General features: G+C 46.5%; 1 protein-coding gene across 2 annotated transcripts in view; it reads right to left on the minus strand.

The window, feature by feature from the left end:
• Nucleotides 1-13964, minus strand: part of ORC3 (origin recognition complex subunit 3) — a 342442-nt gene that overhangs the window by 307201 nt on the left and 21277 nt on the right. For both annotated transcript variants that reach the window (XM_069235555.1, XM_069235556.1), the window contains exons 2-3: nucleotides 8058-8112; nucleotides 5267-5367 (exon numbers count right to left, since the gene is read on the minus strand). In XM_069235555.1, the coding sequence (XP_069091656.1) occupies nucleotides 5267-5367; nucleotides 8058-8112 (156 nt within the window). The remainder of the gene's footprint in view (nucleotides 1-5266; nucleotides 5368-8057; nucleotides 8113-13964) is intronic.

The raw sequence follows: 13964 nt of genomic DNA on the forward strand, positions 1-13964 counted from the left end.
ACAGGGTTCAGGCCGAAAAAAATCATTCCTGGCCGTCAAAGAACAACTCCAATCAATGAAAGTAAGATATATGCCCCTATGCCCGGATAAACTGAAAGTGCTGAAGAGAGGCTGCTCGCACTTCACCTCCCCAGAAGGGACACGGTACTGGCTGAATGGCAGGGAAGATGTTCAATATAGCCACATTATGAGGGATGGAGCTGGGTGGACGAGACCCTATGACAGACCCAGCAGATCGGTAGAAAGATGAAGATGGGGAATGAATCGGGGTGGAGAGAAGCAGTGCATCACAGCCAGATGGCATGCTGAAACTGACAGGAGGCACTGTCCAAGACAAACCTGGGGCATCAAGGGGAGGGGCGGAATCCCTCTCATCGACATCGCAGGGCACCATCATATAACTGACTAAGTGGGGGACAGGAGAGTGAGGGAGGGGGGAGGAGTAGGGCATTGGATGGGAAGCAGAGGGGCACTTGGTCACCGGTGAACTGAGGCTGAACATCCAGCACTCCTTAAGCTCCACTAGTTGTTGGTCACTGTTGAAGACTTGGTAAGATGTGCGGATGCGGACTGGGGTGTTGGGAAGGCTATTTTCATTTTCTTGCCACGTTTCTTTTTACCTAGGTTGAAGTAACAGTTCAGCTTTAGGGGACAGGCGAGGCTTCAGACCTCTCTTGCCTTGCATGCGAGTGGTTGTTGTTACTATGAGGTTATGCACTCACTGGGGAGGTGAGGGTGGAAGTTGAGGGGGAAGTTGGATAGGACCCACTTGAGTGTTTCACAGGTTACACTCAGTTCAAGAGAGAGAGAGGGGCTGACACAGACAAAACACATCTACGGCAGATGGCCACACAGGCATTGGCCCACCATATACACATGACACAGGTTAAGCCTCAGGAGGACAGGCGGTACTCCATTCTGTCCTGAAATGTCAATGAGCTGGGTAGCAAAGGTGAACTGAGGCTTGGTCGCACAGCATATATGGTGCCTTAAGCCTGGCATTGTCCTTCTACAGGAGACACATCTGTTGGGGTCCCATTGCCACTCCCTCAGTAGAAGAACATACACCACTTTGGGGAACAGAGGTCACTTCCGGCTCTAGGCGGGGTGGCCATATTGTTTAAAAGAACCCCCCGTTCCGGGTGACACAAGCATGGGAAGCCAGAACGGGAGCTATGTTGGGGTACAGGGACACAGGGGGAGTACAGCCACTCTGATATGGAACCCACCCCCAGCTGCAGGCACTCACGCTAGAGAAGATTGGGACCATACTCCTGGAGGGCAACTCTAACCGACACACAGTGGGAGGAGACTTCAACAATGTCATGGCCCCTGACCTGGACTGCTCTGGCATAGCTTTGGTTTCTCCTAGGGAAACCCTCTCAGTAAGATTTGTGGCCACAATGGACCTTTTGGACTTGTGGAGACGCCAACACCCGGGGAACAGAGGCTACTCATATTTCTCTGGGACCCACAAGGTTTTTCTACAATTGACTACATATGTGCCCCCGAAGGTGAGGTAGACACAGTAGAGAGGGCAGAGTACCTAGCATGAAGGCTGTCCGATCATTCTCCTCTCTCGATCACGATGGGCCGGGGGAGTCCTTCACGGCGGAAAGGGCTGGAAACTTAATGCGTGGGACTTGAGGGATGCAGAGGTTGCCCGGGTGCTCCAAGTAGATTTGGAACTCTACATCAAGGAAAACAAGGGGTCCGTAGACTCCGCTCTAGTCCTCTGGGAGGATAAGATGACAATCCTTAGAGATAGGGCACAGAAAATAGCAGCGCACAGAAAATTGAGAGAGACGGGGGAGATAGAGGAAATTGAGTACCAGCTGATACACCTTGAGCAATTTCCTAGAGGCCAGGCAGACCCACGAGTCCTGTGAAAAATCAAAGTGCTCAGTACAGAGTACCAAGCCCTGGACAAAGCTGGAAAGCTACTAGCATGATTGAGTAACAGAAGCAGAAGCCCGCTCAGTGCAGTGTATCATTGAGGAGTCTGGGGACATCTACTCGACTGATAGTATCTTGCAAAGGCCTCCCATAGTTCACTATGAGTCTTTCTATAAGGCACACCGACAAGAGGATGGCAGACATATCGCAGACTACATAGATACATTAGATATGCCGGTGGCACCCGTTGAGGGACAGTTGGTACTTGAAGAGAAGATCATACTCACTGAGGTCCAGGTGGCCATAGCAAAGCTGAAACCAGGGAAAACCTCCCGGCCGAAATCTTTATGCTAGGCTGTTCGGACCATACCTGTTGAACCTTTTCCAAGAAGCCCGGGACAAGGGAACTATCTCCTGAACTACAGCATGCTATCAGTGTCGTAATTCACAAGGGTAAACCAGCAACTGGCTGCGATTCAGATTGCCCAATTTCCCTGCTCCGTATCGAGACAAAGGTGCCTGCCACAGTACTAGCCACACGGGTCCTCGCGGTGATGGTCTGGCTTATCTGTAGAGATCAATCTGGCTTTATGCCCCACAGAGCGACCAATCATAATCTATGTCGACTGCATAACTGGATGTCAGAAGTGCGACACAGAGAGGAACCAATGGATTCCTTGCGTTGGATGCCGAAAAGGCCTTTGACGCGATCCACTGGTCCTTCCTTCACCAAACATTGAAGAAATTTGGTGTAGGCCCCAATTTCAGAAGGGGGGTAAGGCCCTCACAGCAGAGGTGAGGGTAAATTGTACCCTCTCATCGACATTTCCCATAGGGAGGGGGACCCCGACAGGTGTGTCCCTTGTTCCCCTTGCTATTTGCCTTCACAATTGAGCCCCTAGCCTTCACGATCTGGTCATCCCCTGATATTCAGTGATTCGAGATCTCAGGTGATAACTCCGGAGAGGAAAAGGTTTCTCCACACACAGATGACATACTACTATGTATCACAGAGCCAGTGACAAAGATCCTAGCCATCCTTCAGATGCTTGAGACCTATGGGGTGTAAGCTGGCTACCATATAAACTGGATAAGTCAGTGCTATGCCACCCCTGGAGTCCGTTTGACTCAACCATACGCCCCTGAAGGCTCAAATTGGCCCCAGATCGTTTCCAGTATCTGAGTGTTTTCTGTGACTCCCCACAGGAAGATGTAATTGTCCAGGTACCTGGGACAGGTACTATCGACCTTCCAAGAAGAGGAGGAACTCTGGCCCTGATGTTGTTGGGGAGGGCGGCCATCTTTAAAATGAGCACGCTCCCAAAACTATAACACAGAACACATACTATCCAATTTCAGAGCCCCCTTTTGCCAAATTGCAGGGGAACCAATGGACCTAACTATGGAATAGGAGACAGCCATGACAGCACTCGCAACGCTGCAGCAAAATCCATATAATGGTGGGACTGCCCACCCCGACATTAGGGCCTACAACTGGGCAACACATGTGGTGGCTGTAAATGACTGGTTGTTTGTCCCAAAGGGACAATCCACTCATAGGTCGGAACGGACACTGGTTAACATACAATCATGTTTAAATTATATGTATGGAAGGAAGGGCATTAGACGGCTGCTTCCAGCAACGCAGGTGGTACTGAAGGACAAAAACCTGATGCCCTTTTCCTCCCTCCTAAGGACCTGAATCAATATTTAAAATATGCTCTGCTTCGGTACACTTGGCGTGAACAGGGGCTGGGAGAGTTTGACATACCTGAATAGGCTTGCTTGGAGGGTAGGCTGGCTGATGGAAGAGCTCAAATCGAAGGGAACTTTTATCACATATAAAACCTTCAATAATAACAAGCCAGACAAACTGGGTAAGCTAAGTGACAGGTGCGTGAGAGACCTAGGAGAGATGGAAGATGTGGTCTAGAAGGCAGCCTTGAAGCATCCAAGGGAGGTGGCTATTTAGTCCAGATTGCCCTGATTGAGCTCCAGATATTACATCGAGTCTATTGTGATTGTGAACAGCTACATAAAATGGTGGGGGCAATGTCTCCAGGCTGTATGAGATGTAAGACTAAGGGGCTCATTTTTACACACATTATGGAGTTGCCCAGCCATTCAGGTGTATTGGTCAAAGGTAGTGAGGGAACTTCGAAACATACTCTGAGAAGATATTCCTCTCAAGCCTAAATAAATACTATAAGGCATCCCCACTGACGTTGATGTCCCAAGGACCAAACTCCTAATCTGTAATCTGGGAAAGGTGGTGACCAAAGGCGATGTGGCACGTCACTGTGGACTGCCAAAGTCTCCTATAAAAGTAGGGGATGCCCACTGATTCCTCAAGGTCTGAAGGAGTTGGATAAAGTAATACGACTTAGACACTGTCGAGGAGGCAGTGGACCCCCCGACTTTGACACCAGTCCTAACAGATACCGTACTGCCATTTGTGTTATCCATAAATGCTATCTGTCCAAGATGTTGTTACCTGAGACTATTTAGTGCACCTGTATAAGCGGATGTTTGTGCTGTCCTGCTTCCCTCTGATGTTTTATAACTTCAGGGTGCAGGTTTGCGCACCAGTTTGATGTTTAACATGAATAAATAAAATAAAGATATTTAAAAAAAAATGTACAGCCTCAGCAGTGACATCTTGAGAGTGTGGCTCAAGCATCTTCAAGGTGGACCTGGTCTCTGTTGTCTCACGATCAGCAAACCCTGGTGTCAAAGGAGCCCACCACTTGCTGCATCTCACTTAACAACCCAGTCAGGCCTTGAACAGAACACTGCCTCGAAGAGATAATTCTTCCACAGCCCGACAAGAAAACAGACCATCAAAGAACAGTGCAGGCTCAGTTCCCCTTTCAAAATAATTTTAAAGGGATTTCTTTTTCATTTGTTTTAATTACAATGTGGAAAAAATTCTAATTTTGTTGATTTGCCATTCTGTAACGGTCTTAAAACAGAAATTCATCCCAGACTAGTGAAATACTAGTCAGATGGCAGCCATCACAACCTGGAAGGGCAAAAATGCCTCTTATGAATATTATTTACTATTGCCATGTGGAAAAGGATGCCTTCGCTGAAGACTGCATTTCACTGTTTGTTACGGAGAAGGGCTTCTTTCACAACCTATTACTGATAGGAAGGTTGCGCTCAACAGACAGTGAATGACCCAAGTTTCTACTTGGTACTCTACTAAGCCACCCTTTTGTTCTCACGCGTTTGAGGTTTCACTCATTGATGAAAGAAGCATCCCATTATCTCATAACTCTTGCAGCCCACTTCTGACATTTTATATGAACCTGTGCTGCACATATAACATACTGTTAAAATGATCATATTGAGTCACAACAACACTGACCTCGGTTTCTTTTTTCATCTGTCGCCATAGTCCTTGATAAGTTTCAAATCGTATCCTGCTGTTCTCTGAATCTGTATCCTGGCCCTTGTTAAAGTAGTCAGCTTCAAAAGGAAATATCAAATAAACAGGAAATATTTAGTTTTCTATTACTTTTTAGGCATGAATAGAATCATTTCCACTAATGGTAAAATATTCCAGCAGTTGGTGCAATACCTTCACAAGAACACACTAATTTGCTTCCAGGATGTGGGAGCAAGTACCAAGTCAGTGGTAGCACAGGTGTTTAATAAAAATGTTTTAACGAGTGTTGGTGTATTCCGAATAAGTGATTTGTGTAAAAAATATAATAACGTAGAAAGTAATGCACGCTTTTGAAAATGTGATTACGAAGAGTGGCCGCCAATGTTCACAAAGTGTACTTACTAGTGAATTAATATTGTGAAATGTTGAATATATGTTTGACTAATGTAGTAATATGTCATATTAAGGGTTATGTAATATGTCTTAGCTTTATTAATTTTAGGCATTAACTTAGCAAAGGCCTTGGCCTAGTTTGTCAGGCCTCATGTCAAAGCAGTATTTCTTAACGTTTGATAAATGGCTAGAGAATTAAACTGTGATTTCATTTTGCCTTGTTTAAATGTGCTCACAACTGAAGTTTTCTCATGAGAACCAACTGTTAGAAGATGCTGTTCTTGTTAATGTAACATTTTATGTGTAATGCATGTGAGACTGACCTTCTCAGGAGAAGAACAATGGAGATACTGACTGGAGTAGAAGCTGCAACAATATTGTTACCTGACAAGCCGGATGATGAGGACATTGCAGGACAAACCAAACAACGACATGTGAACGGAATAATGGTAGAATTCACAGATTTGGAGTTTTAGTTTTATGGGATAAAGTGTGAACATGCGATTAACTGACCAATAGGGATTTAGACATAGTTTTAGTAGTTTTGATTTAACGACACTACCCTGAGAGAAGACACCGTCATTTCCCATTTTCTTGCTGGCCGAAAGGTCAATATTTTGTTGTGCATCTTGACAAAGAAACGTGCTTAACTTTAGTGCTTAAAGACTTTGCGTTTTCTGAACTTTAATGCTGAATCCTGATGCCTTGCTGATTGACTGATGCCCTGAGGAAGAAGACTGACTCTGCTTGCTGATCCACACTGAGGATAGGTATTATGAATTAGACTATTGATTATTATGCATATTTGCTTTTTCTTTCTAGGTACCAACTGCACTGTTTTGATAGAGTCATAGTTAGATGTTTTTCCAAATTTGTGTTACCTAATTGTTTTGCATGAAGCTCAAGATGGCGATGCTAATCTGATGTTAGTTAAGGATCCTTACTAATGAAATTTTGCCAATAGGGAATAATGCTTGATGAATTTCTCTGTTGAATTTGAATGTACCTAATTACTTTGGCGCAGTTGACTTTATTATTAATTTGCACCATAACCTTAGAATGTGTTGTAGTTCAATCTTTGATTAGATTACGTTTCTTCCACCACTTTGGACAGCCAGTATTGTTTCTGTGTGTGTTCCATTTGATATTGAGATTAATCTACATGACCTCTGCATTGTTAATATAGGGAAATATATATTCTAACTTTTACTAAATGTTGAGGTTATTCATGACTGAAAGGTCATGGTGTGTGACAATTACTGACTATTGATTATTACTGTTATTGATAGTTGTTGAATATTGATGTTGAGTATTGGTTATTGCTTTGCATGTACTGGAGCTATGGTAAGAGCATCTTAATTGTGAGTCAAAAGGTTCATCGACCTATTCGCATCCCTTGTAAGTTTACTTACGCACTAGAATCAGTTACTACCACTGTACTCAGAGACAGCTGTCTAGTAGCAGCCGACACAAAGCAAGTGTTACTCAAAACATTGTGGAGAAAGTTCTAACAGAAAAAACACCATGAGACTCCATTGACATCAACTGAGTAAAGACACAAAAGCATTAGTGTTTCGGGTGTGGGGAACAGACATATTCACAGGATGAGCAGTAAAAACATTCTGGAAAACACACATCAGATCTTATATGGGTTCATTATTATTTCATCTTGACAAGATTAATAAAAACAACACTGTTTTCAATGTTTAATTTTTTTAAAATTTTATAAACTTTATTAAAAACGGTTATTCCAATAAAAACTGCTTGGGGAGAAATTTGGTCACCAGAACACAGCTTCTGTCCAATCTAAATCTATACTGAGGGTAAACAACATATGGGCAGAGCCACAGTCCCTCTCTATAGTACTCCCTGAAAGTTATTTTTTCTGTTGATCACATAAACTCACCAACAGCTGCGCTATTATGCAGACCTAAAAAAAAAAATCATCATCATGCCTGCTTGTCAAAGAATTTGTCTTCTGATTAATGAAAAGTGTACAGATAGTTTTAGACAAATTTTGGCTGATGAAGTTACCTTTTACCAACTTAATATATGTTAAAATTAATATTGGGCAACATGTCATAAAAGTGAAGCGGGAACTATGGATGAATGTGAAGTAGAGCATCCCCAGCCAAACAGTGCTGGAAGGTAGCGACCTCTGGTTTACGCTTCACAGTCTGAAAATAGTTTGTACCACTACCACAGCAAGATAATCAGTTTGAAGCTCACACATGAATTTACCCCTGGCAATGGATATTAAAGGTCACCTGTAACGTCTCTATTAACAACATAGTCATTTAAGCATGCCCAAATTCAAAGCTTACACAGGTGCAGATGTGCCATGAAAAGTGATAGCTAACTTTTATGATTTACTAACCTGTACTAAAAGAAACCTTTTTCTTCTTCAAGCTTGGCTTAAACACAAAGCAGCCCTAAAAGAAACAAACACAAACAGCCAGGTGATCTTTAGGCTACATGTGTCAGCAATGCATGTAAATCAACTAGACAAAATAAGTAATAAAATTGGATAAACTGCCCTTGAAACTATGTATCTATTCTTGTTCTCTGGATCCGTCCCCTCCACTGTGATGGACTTGATGATGAGCTTTATCCTAAACCCTGACAGGAATCAGTTACACTATCTCCTAGTGGCCTGCTGCCTTACTGAACTGTAATGTAATTTATTTACAAAGAATATTTTAACAGTTTAAACAAAACCTACCCAAGTCTCATATTGCTCTATCAATCAGGATTCATATGAGATAGAACACTGCATGAAAACATAAGTTTCTTGTAACTCTAATGAAAATAGCAAAGTGACATAAAAGCCATACAGTGCTTCTCTCGCTAGATGCAGAAAACGCATTTGATCACTTAAATGTGCCCATTTGCTTTTTTTTTTTTAAAGTGCTTGCGAAGATTTGCCTGGGCCCTTCAGTAAAACTTCTATCAAATCAAACTTTGTATAACCAAAGCAAAAATTCTGGGCAACAGCCTACTTTCACAGCCTGTTGCGCTAACTGAAGCTACTAGAAAGACATACCCGGTCTCCCCTCTTCACTCCATCTGTGGAAGCCTGGTCAATCAAATTATGCAGACAGCCAAATTCACAGGGACTGAACCTGGCCACCATCAGAAGTAATCTTCACAAACGAAATTCTGTTTTTTGATGTACCATGAAATGTCTTTGCCCAGGTTACTGTTCCTTCTTGAACATTTTTGCCACGCGCTGGTCTTCAAAATAAGTCCGTCGGGTGGGCTTCAAAATTTATCAGGTGTTCTGTTCTGACTTATTCTGAAGATGGGAATTGCAAAGGTCCAGTGGTCCAATTAGATACCTGGGCATTAACGCGCCTAACCAAACCAAACCAAACCAGATATATGTTATCATTTTCCTGGTCTCCTAGGTACACTCTTTAAATATCTGTACAGACTGGGCCATCTGGAACAATCTCTTAGCACCAGTGGGTGACAGCTGTGCTCTACAATTTTGTTTTAGATTTAGGGATAAATCATGGGTCAGCAGTATAGCCTAACTTTTATATGTAGCTTAGGCCTCGAGCCCACTGGCTGTATATAGCTAGTCATATTTTATCAGGCCGAGCTATTTTTATCACCTACTGACAAAGAGCAGGTGTTCAGTTCAGTCAGAAAGTGAACGAGCAATAAGTCTTGTTCTTGTCACATTTGCTCTGTGTTCAGAGACAGAGGTCAAATGTCAGTTTGTCTTTTTCCTTCTGACTACAGAGTTCCAGGATTTTGTAAGGTGCACTGTCTGCCTGCTGTAAAACGTGTGAGATGAAAAGCTGTAGGGTCTCAGGTTTTTCCTAACGCACAACACTTAAATAACTAAGTCAAATGTACAAACTTTCAAAATATTTCTGTACTTCCGTGTGATGAGAAAAATATTTTAATACGATGAAAACAAACCAGAAAACTTTACTTGGTGATGTGCAAACGATAAGTATGTTATCTGAAAGCAATTTTCACAGATCATTGTTAATACACTACATCGTTTTTTCAGTAAAGCTGCAAGATAGTGGGAAGGGTTTTGGACATTTCTTGGGAATGTACTGTCTGTAAATGAAAGTGAGTTGCCACATCACGCTTTAGTTATATATTTATTAAAAGAGAGTGTTCAAACATAAACTGAGAAACACTCCTGCCCTGATGACAATGCTCTTTGTAAGCTTAGAGGCAAGTCATGGATCCTATATGTGTGCTAGATTCTTATACATGGAGCAAATGTTTAGTCTATTTTAATCAAACAAAAGAGGTTTTTTGTTCATCAGAAATGCTGACCTCATATTTGAAGGTGCACTTGTGTAAGAATGAACAAAGAGGCAACTCTGTAAAATAATAAAACTTGAGACCTGTTTACAGGTTAAGTACATTATGGTTGGGCCGTGGCTAGGCTGGGCAAGATAGCAGCTGCTTAATATATCGGCTCCCAAGGGGCCTATTAATTATCCGCAAAAGCGAACCCCATCCCTGGACCATCCCTTGGAGTGCCGTGCAACGGGGGTGACTGGAATAGAGAATAGTCAGCGGAGGGGATTCCCATTCTCCGGGACCCCCCAGGAGGTGAGCTGTGGAGCGTCGCAGCCGGGGCCCAGAAAGAAACTGGAGCCGGGCGCTCGAGTGCCGGTCAGGAGGCGCTGCGAGACGCCGCAGAGCTGAGGAGGAGTGGCGCTGGCTGCGCGGCCCCTTTGATAAGGGAAGGGGGCGCGTAGCTCCGGGTGGAGGAGCGGCGGGCTCGGTCGGTCACTGCAAGCTGGGGGAGCGGCGTGCTGCGACCTGCCGGAGCGGTGGAGGCGATCGGCGCTGGGCCTGCGGGACCCAGACTTTTTGCCAGAGAGGAAGAGCGGAGGCCCCCAAACACCTCAGGCCCTACTGGCTCCCTTGAGCACCGGGGTGAGAAGAGTTGGGCACCCAGGAAGAACCCTCTATTAATCCGACTTCACCGCGAGGCCTAGACTCAGCTACAAATTGAGTGCAGCAGATAGGACACATCAACAAGACATTGGAGAAGACATTAGGCTCTCTGCAAAGATAATAGGGGCCCAGTGGACGACGAGTTCATCAAGTGCGAAGCGGAGTGGGGCCTAGTGCTACACCTGGCGCCAATCCTTGGAAGAGGACATATCCGGGCCTGGACGGCCTCAACATAGGGACAGTGCAAACTTGAGAACACGTTTTGCATGAACCCCTCGGGAGGAGAGCTGTGGAGCGTCGCAACTGGGGCCCAGGAAAAAACTGGATCCAGGGCCCGAGTGCCGGTCTCCCTGGTGACGGTGAGGAGACACTGCGAGACGCCGCAGAGCTGAGGACAGACGCCGCCAGCTGCGCGGCCCCTTGATAGGGTGAGAGGGCGCATCGCTCTGAGCGGAGGTGCGGCAGGTTTGGTTGGGCCCTGCGGGCCGGGGGAGCAGCGTGCTGCGCTCTGCCAGAGCAGTGGAGGCGGAGTCCTGCCCAGGCGGACCGCGCAATCGGCGCTGGGCATACGGGACCCGGACTTTTCACCAGTGAAGAAAAGCAGAGGCCCCCAAACATCTCTGGCCCTACTAGCTCCCTCGAGCACCGGGGTGAGAGGATACGGACATTCCGGGAAGGGCCCTCTATGAATCCGACTTTACCGCGAGGCCTAGACTCAGCTACAAATTGAGAACAGCAGATGTGGCACACCGACGAGACATTGGAGAAGACATTAGGCTCTCTGCCAAGATAGAAGGGGCCCCGTAGACGACGAGTTCATCAAGTGCGAAGCGGAGTTGGGCCTAACGCTACACCTGGCGCCGATGCTTGGAAGGGGGCATGTCCAGGCCCGTGGGGACAGTGCAAACTCGAGAACACGTTTTGCATGAACAACTGGGGTAACCAACGGAGGATTGACCGGACACTGCTGCGCTAGTAAAAGAACCTGAACTGAAGGCACTGGATCTAGAGGTAAAAGGGTCAGGCAGAGGTGTGGCTTTGGCCTCAAACACTGTTAAGATCCCAGGCTCCGGGCCATTCTGGGCTGATGACCTTTAAGGGCCGGCGCGGAAGTAAAGCGATGGAGCGCACCACTAACGCTGATCACGGTGGAGGGGACCTGCGAGACCTCACGCAAACCAAAGTACAAGATACCCTAGATAAAATACTGGGTGCAATTGAGGACACAAAAGCAACCTTGAAGCATGACATCAATCAGGTGGCGTGGAAATGGGCCTCCTGCGTGCGGATCACCATAAGCTTGTTGACACAGTCAAGGAAATGGAGACCACGCTTGCGGACCTTACACCGAGACAAAAAGACCTAGAAGCCTCGGTACTAAGCCTCACGGACAGAGTGATGCGCCTGGAGCACATGGCAGAAGATGCGGAGGGAAGGAATCGAAGGAACAATGTAAGAGTGGTAGGGCTCCCGGAAGGAGCAGAAGGCACAAATATGTTAGAATTTCTTGAGGAATGGTTGCGCACTGTGGTAGCACCGGGACAATTGACACCATTCTTTACGTTGGAGAGGGCACACTGAGTCCCCTCCAGACCCCTGGCACCAGGAAGACCGCCCCGCGCAGTGGTAACCAGGCTGCTCCACTATAAAGACAGAGACATTCTGCTCCAGAGAGCCAGAGAGGCAGGACCATTTAAGGTGGTGAATGGAGAAGTAACTCTTTTCCGGACTTTACCATGGACGTCCAAATTAGGACAGCGTCATTCATGGCGGTGAAGAGAGCCCTCCGAAAAGAAGGGATCCAATACGCTCTCCTTTTTCCAGAAAGATTGAGTGTGATCGCAGAGGACAAGACCACATTCTTCCAGAATCCAGAGGAGGCATGGGAGTGGATAGAGACCTGTGGAGGACGAACAGGGCGACCTGCGAAATCGGACAACACTGAGAGAATGACGCGGGGAACTTCCCGGGGGCGGCGGCGCCGGTCCCGCCTCTGGTCTGGACCGACAAAATCACAGAGGGAGTCTGAGAGGACAGAAGCCTTGAGAGTGGCGGCTGCTATGGGCAGAGAGGCATCCCCTTCAGGGAGCAACGAAAGAGACTCAGATGGCACAACAGCTTCATCAGTGGATGGCTCTGGCTGCTCCGGGCGACCTCCGAGGGTGACTCCGCAAACAGCAGATGACTTGGGGTAACTGAATTCGACCTGGTCTGGTGATGGGGCACACAGAGTACTCAGAAGGCCCCGACGGGCATGGACCCACCCACCCCCTACCGGCTTCTCGTCCACTCAGTTAGACTGGCGAGAACTATATTCACTTTGATGACAAAGTTGCACTGTTGCACTGGTTATTTGGGCTACCTACATTTATGGAGGCGCCCTGGGGAGGGGGAGTTCGGATTTTCATTTTTAAGTTTTGATGGCACCTGGGGGTAGCAGATTATAACTGAGAAACCAAGAATAACGGATGGAGGGATGTGGAATACCGGGGGTGGTAGGTTAGGCCGACCCCCTTTGATGCTTTTAAATGACAGACTATAGTTTCCTAACATGGAACAGAAGAGGGATGGGGTCACCAGCTAAAAGACCTAGAATACTATCTTATCTAAAGAGGAGAGGCATACATGTAGCGATGCTACAGGAAACCCACCGGACAGCCGCGGAAGTGGAAAAGCTAAGGCGTAGATGGAGAGGGCAGGTGTTCGCTACTAAATACTCCGCATATGCGAGGGGGACACTGGTTTGGGTGCGGGCAGGTGTCCCCTTTGAGGTGGTCTCTACTGACATTGATCAGGAGGGTAGGTTCGTATTGGTGGAGGGGAAACTCCACGGGACCCCATTGGTGCTGGGAGGTATTTACGCCCCCAATCAGGACCAGATTCCCTTTATGCAGCGCTTGTCGAACCGTCTCACACGCCAGCAGCACGGGGAGTTATTGCTGGGGGGGGGGGGGGGGGAACTTCAATAGCATAACTAACATAGATTTGGACCGCTCCATCCCACCATTACCCAGACCAGCGGTCCATAAAGTAGCCCAAAAACTTAGGGAATGGATGCATGACTGGGAACTGATTGATGTCTGGCGCGAACAGCACCCAGAGGACAGGGATTACTCATATTATTCAGGGCTACACCACATATACACCAGGATAGACAGAGTGGTGTGCTCAGCTGCCCTAGCACGGGGAATGACCCACTCTGAATACTTGGGACGCACAATGTCTAACCACAATCCCCTATTACTCAACTGGAGAGTGGAAGAGGATAGGTCCCCCATACCGTTATGGAGATTAACACCTACCGCACTTAAAGACCAAGCATACAGGGAGGCTCTCCGTTCATTCCTGA

This window comes from Pleurodeles waltl, chromosome 5, assembly GCF_031143425.1.
Source record: "Pleurodeles waltl isolate 20211129_DDA chromosome 5, aPleWal1.hap1.20221129, whole genome shotgun sequence".
Classification (NCBI taxonomy): domain Eukaryota; kingdom Metazoa; phylum Chordata; class Amphibia; order Caudata; family Salamandridae; genus Pleurodeles; species Pleurodeles waltl.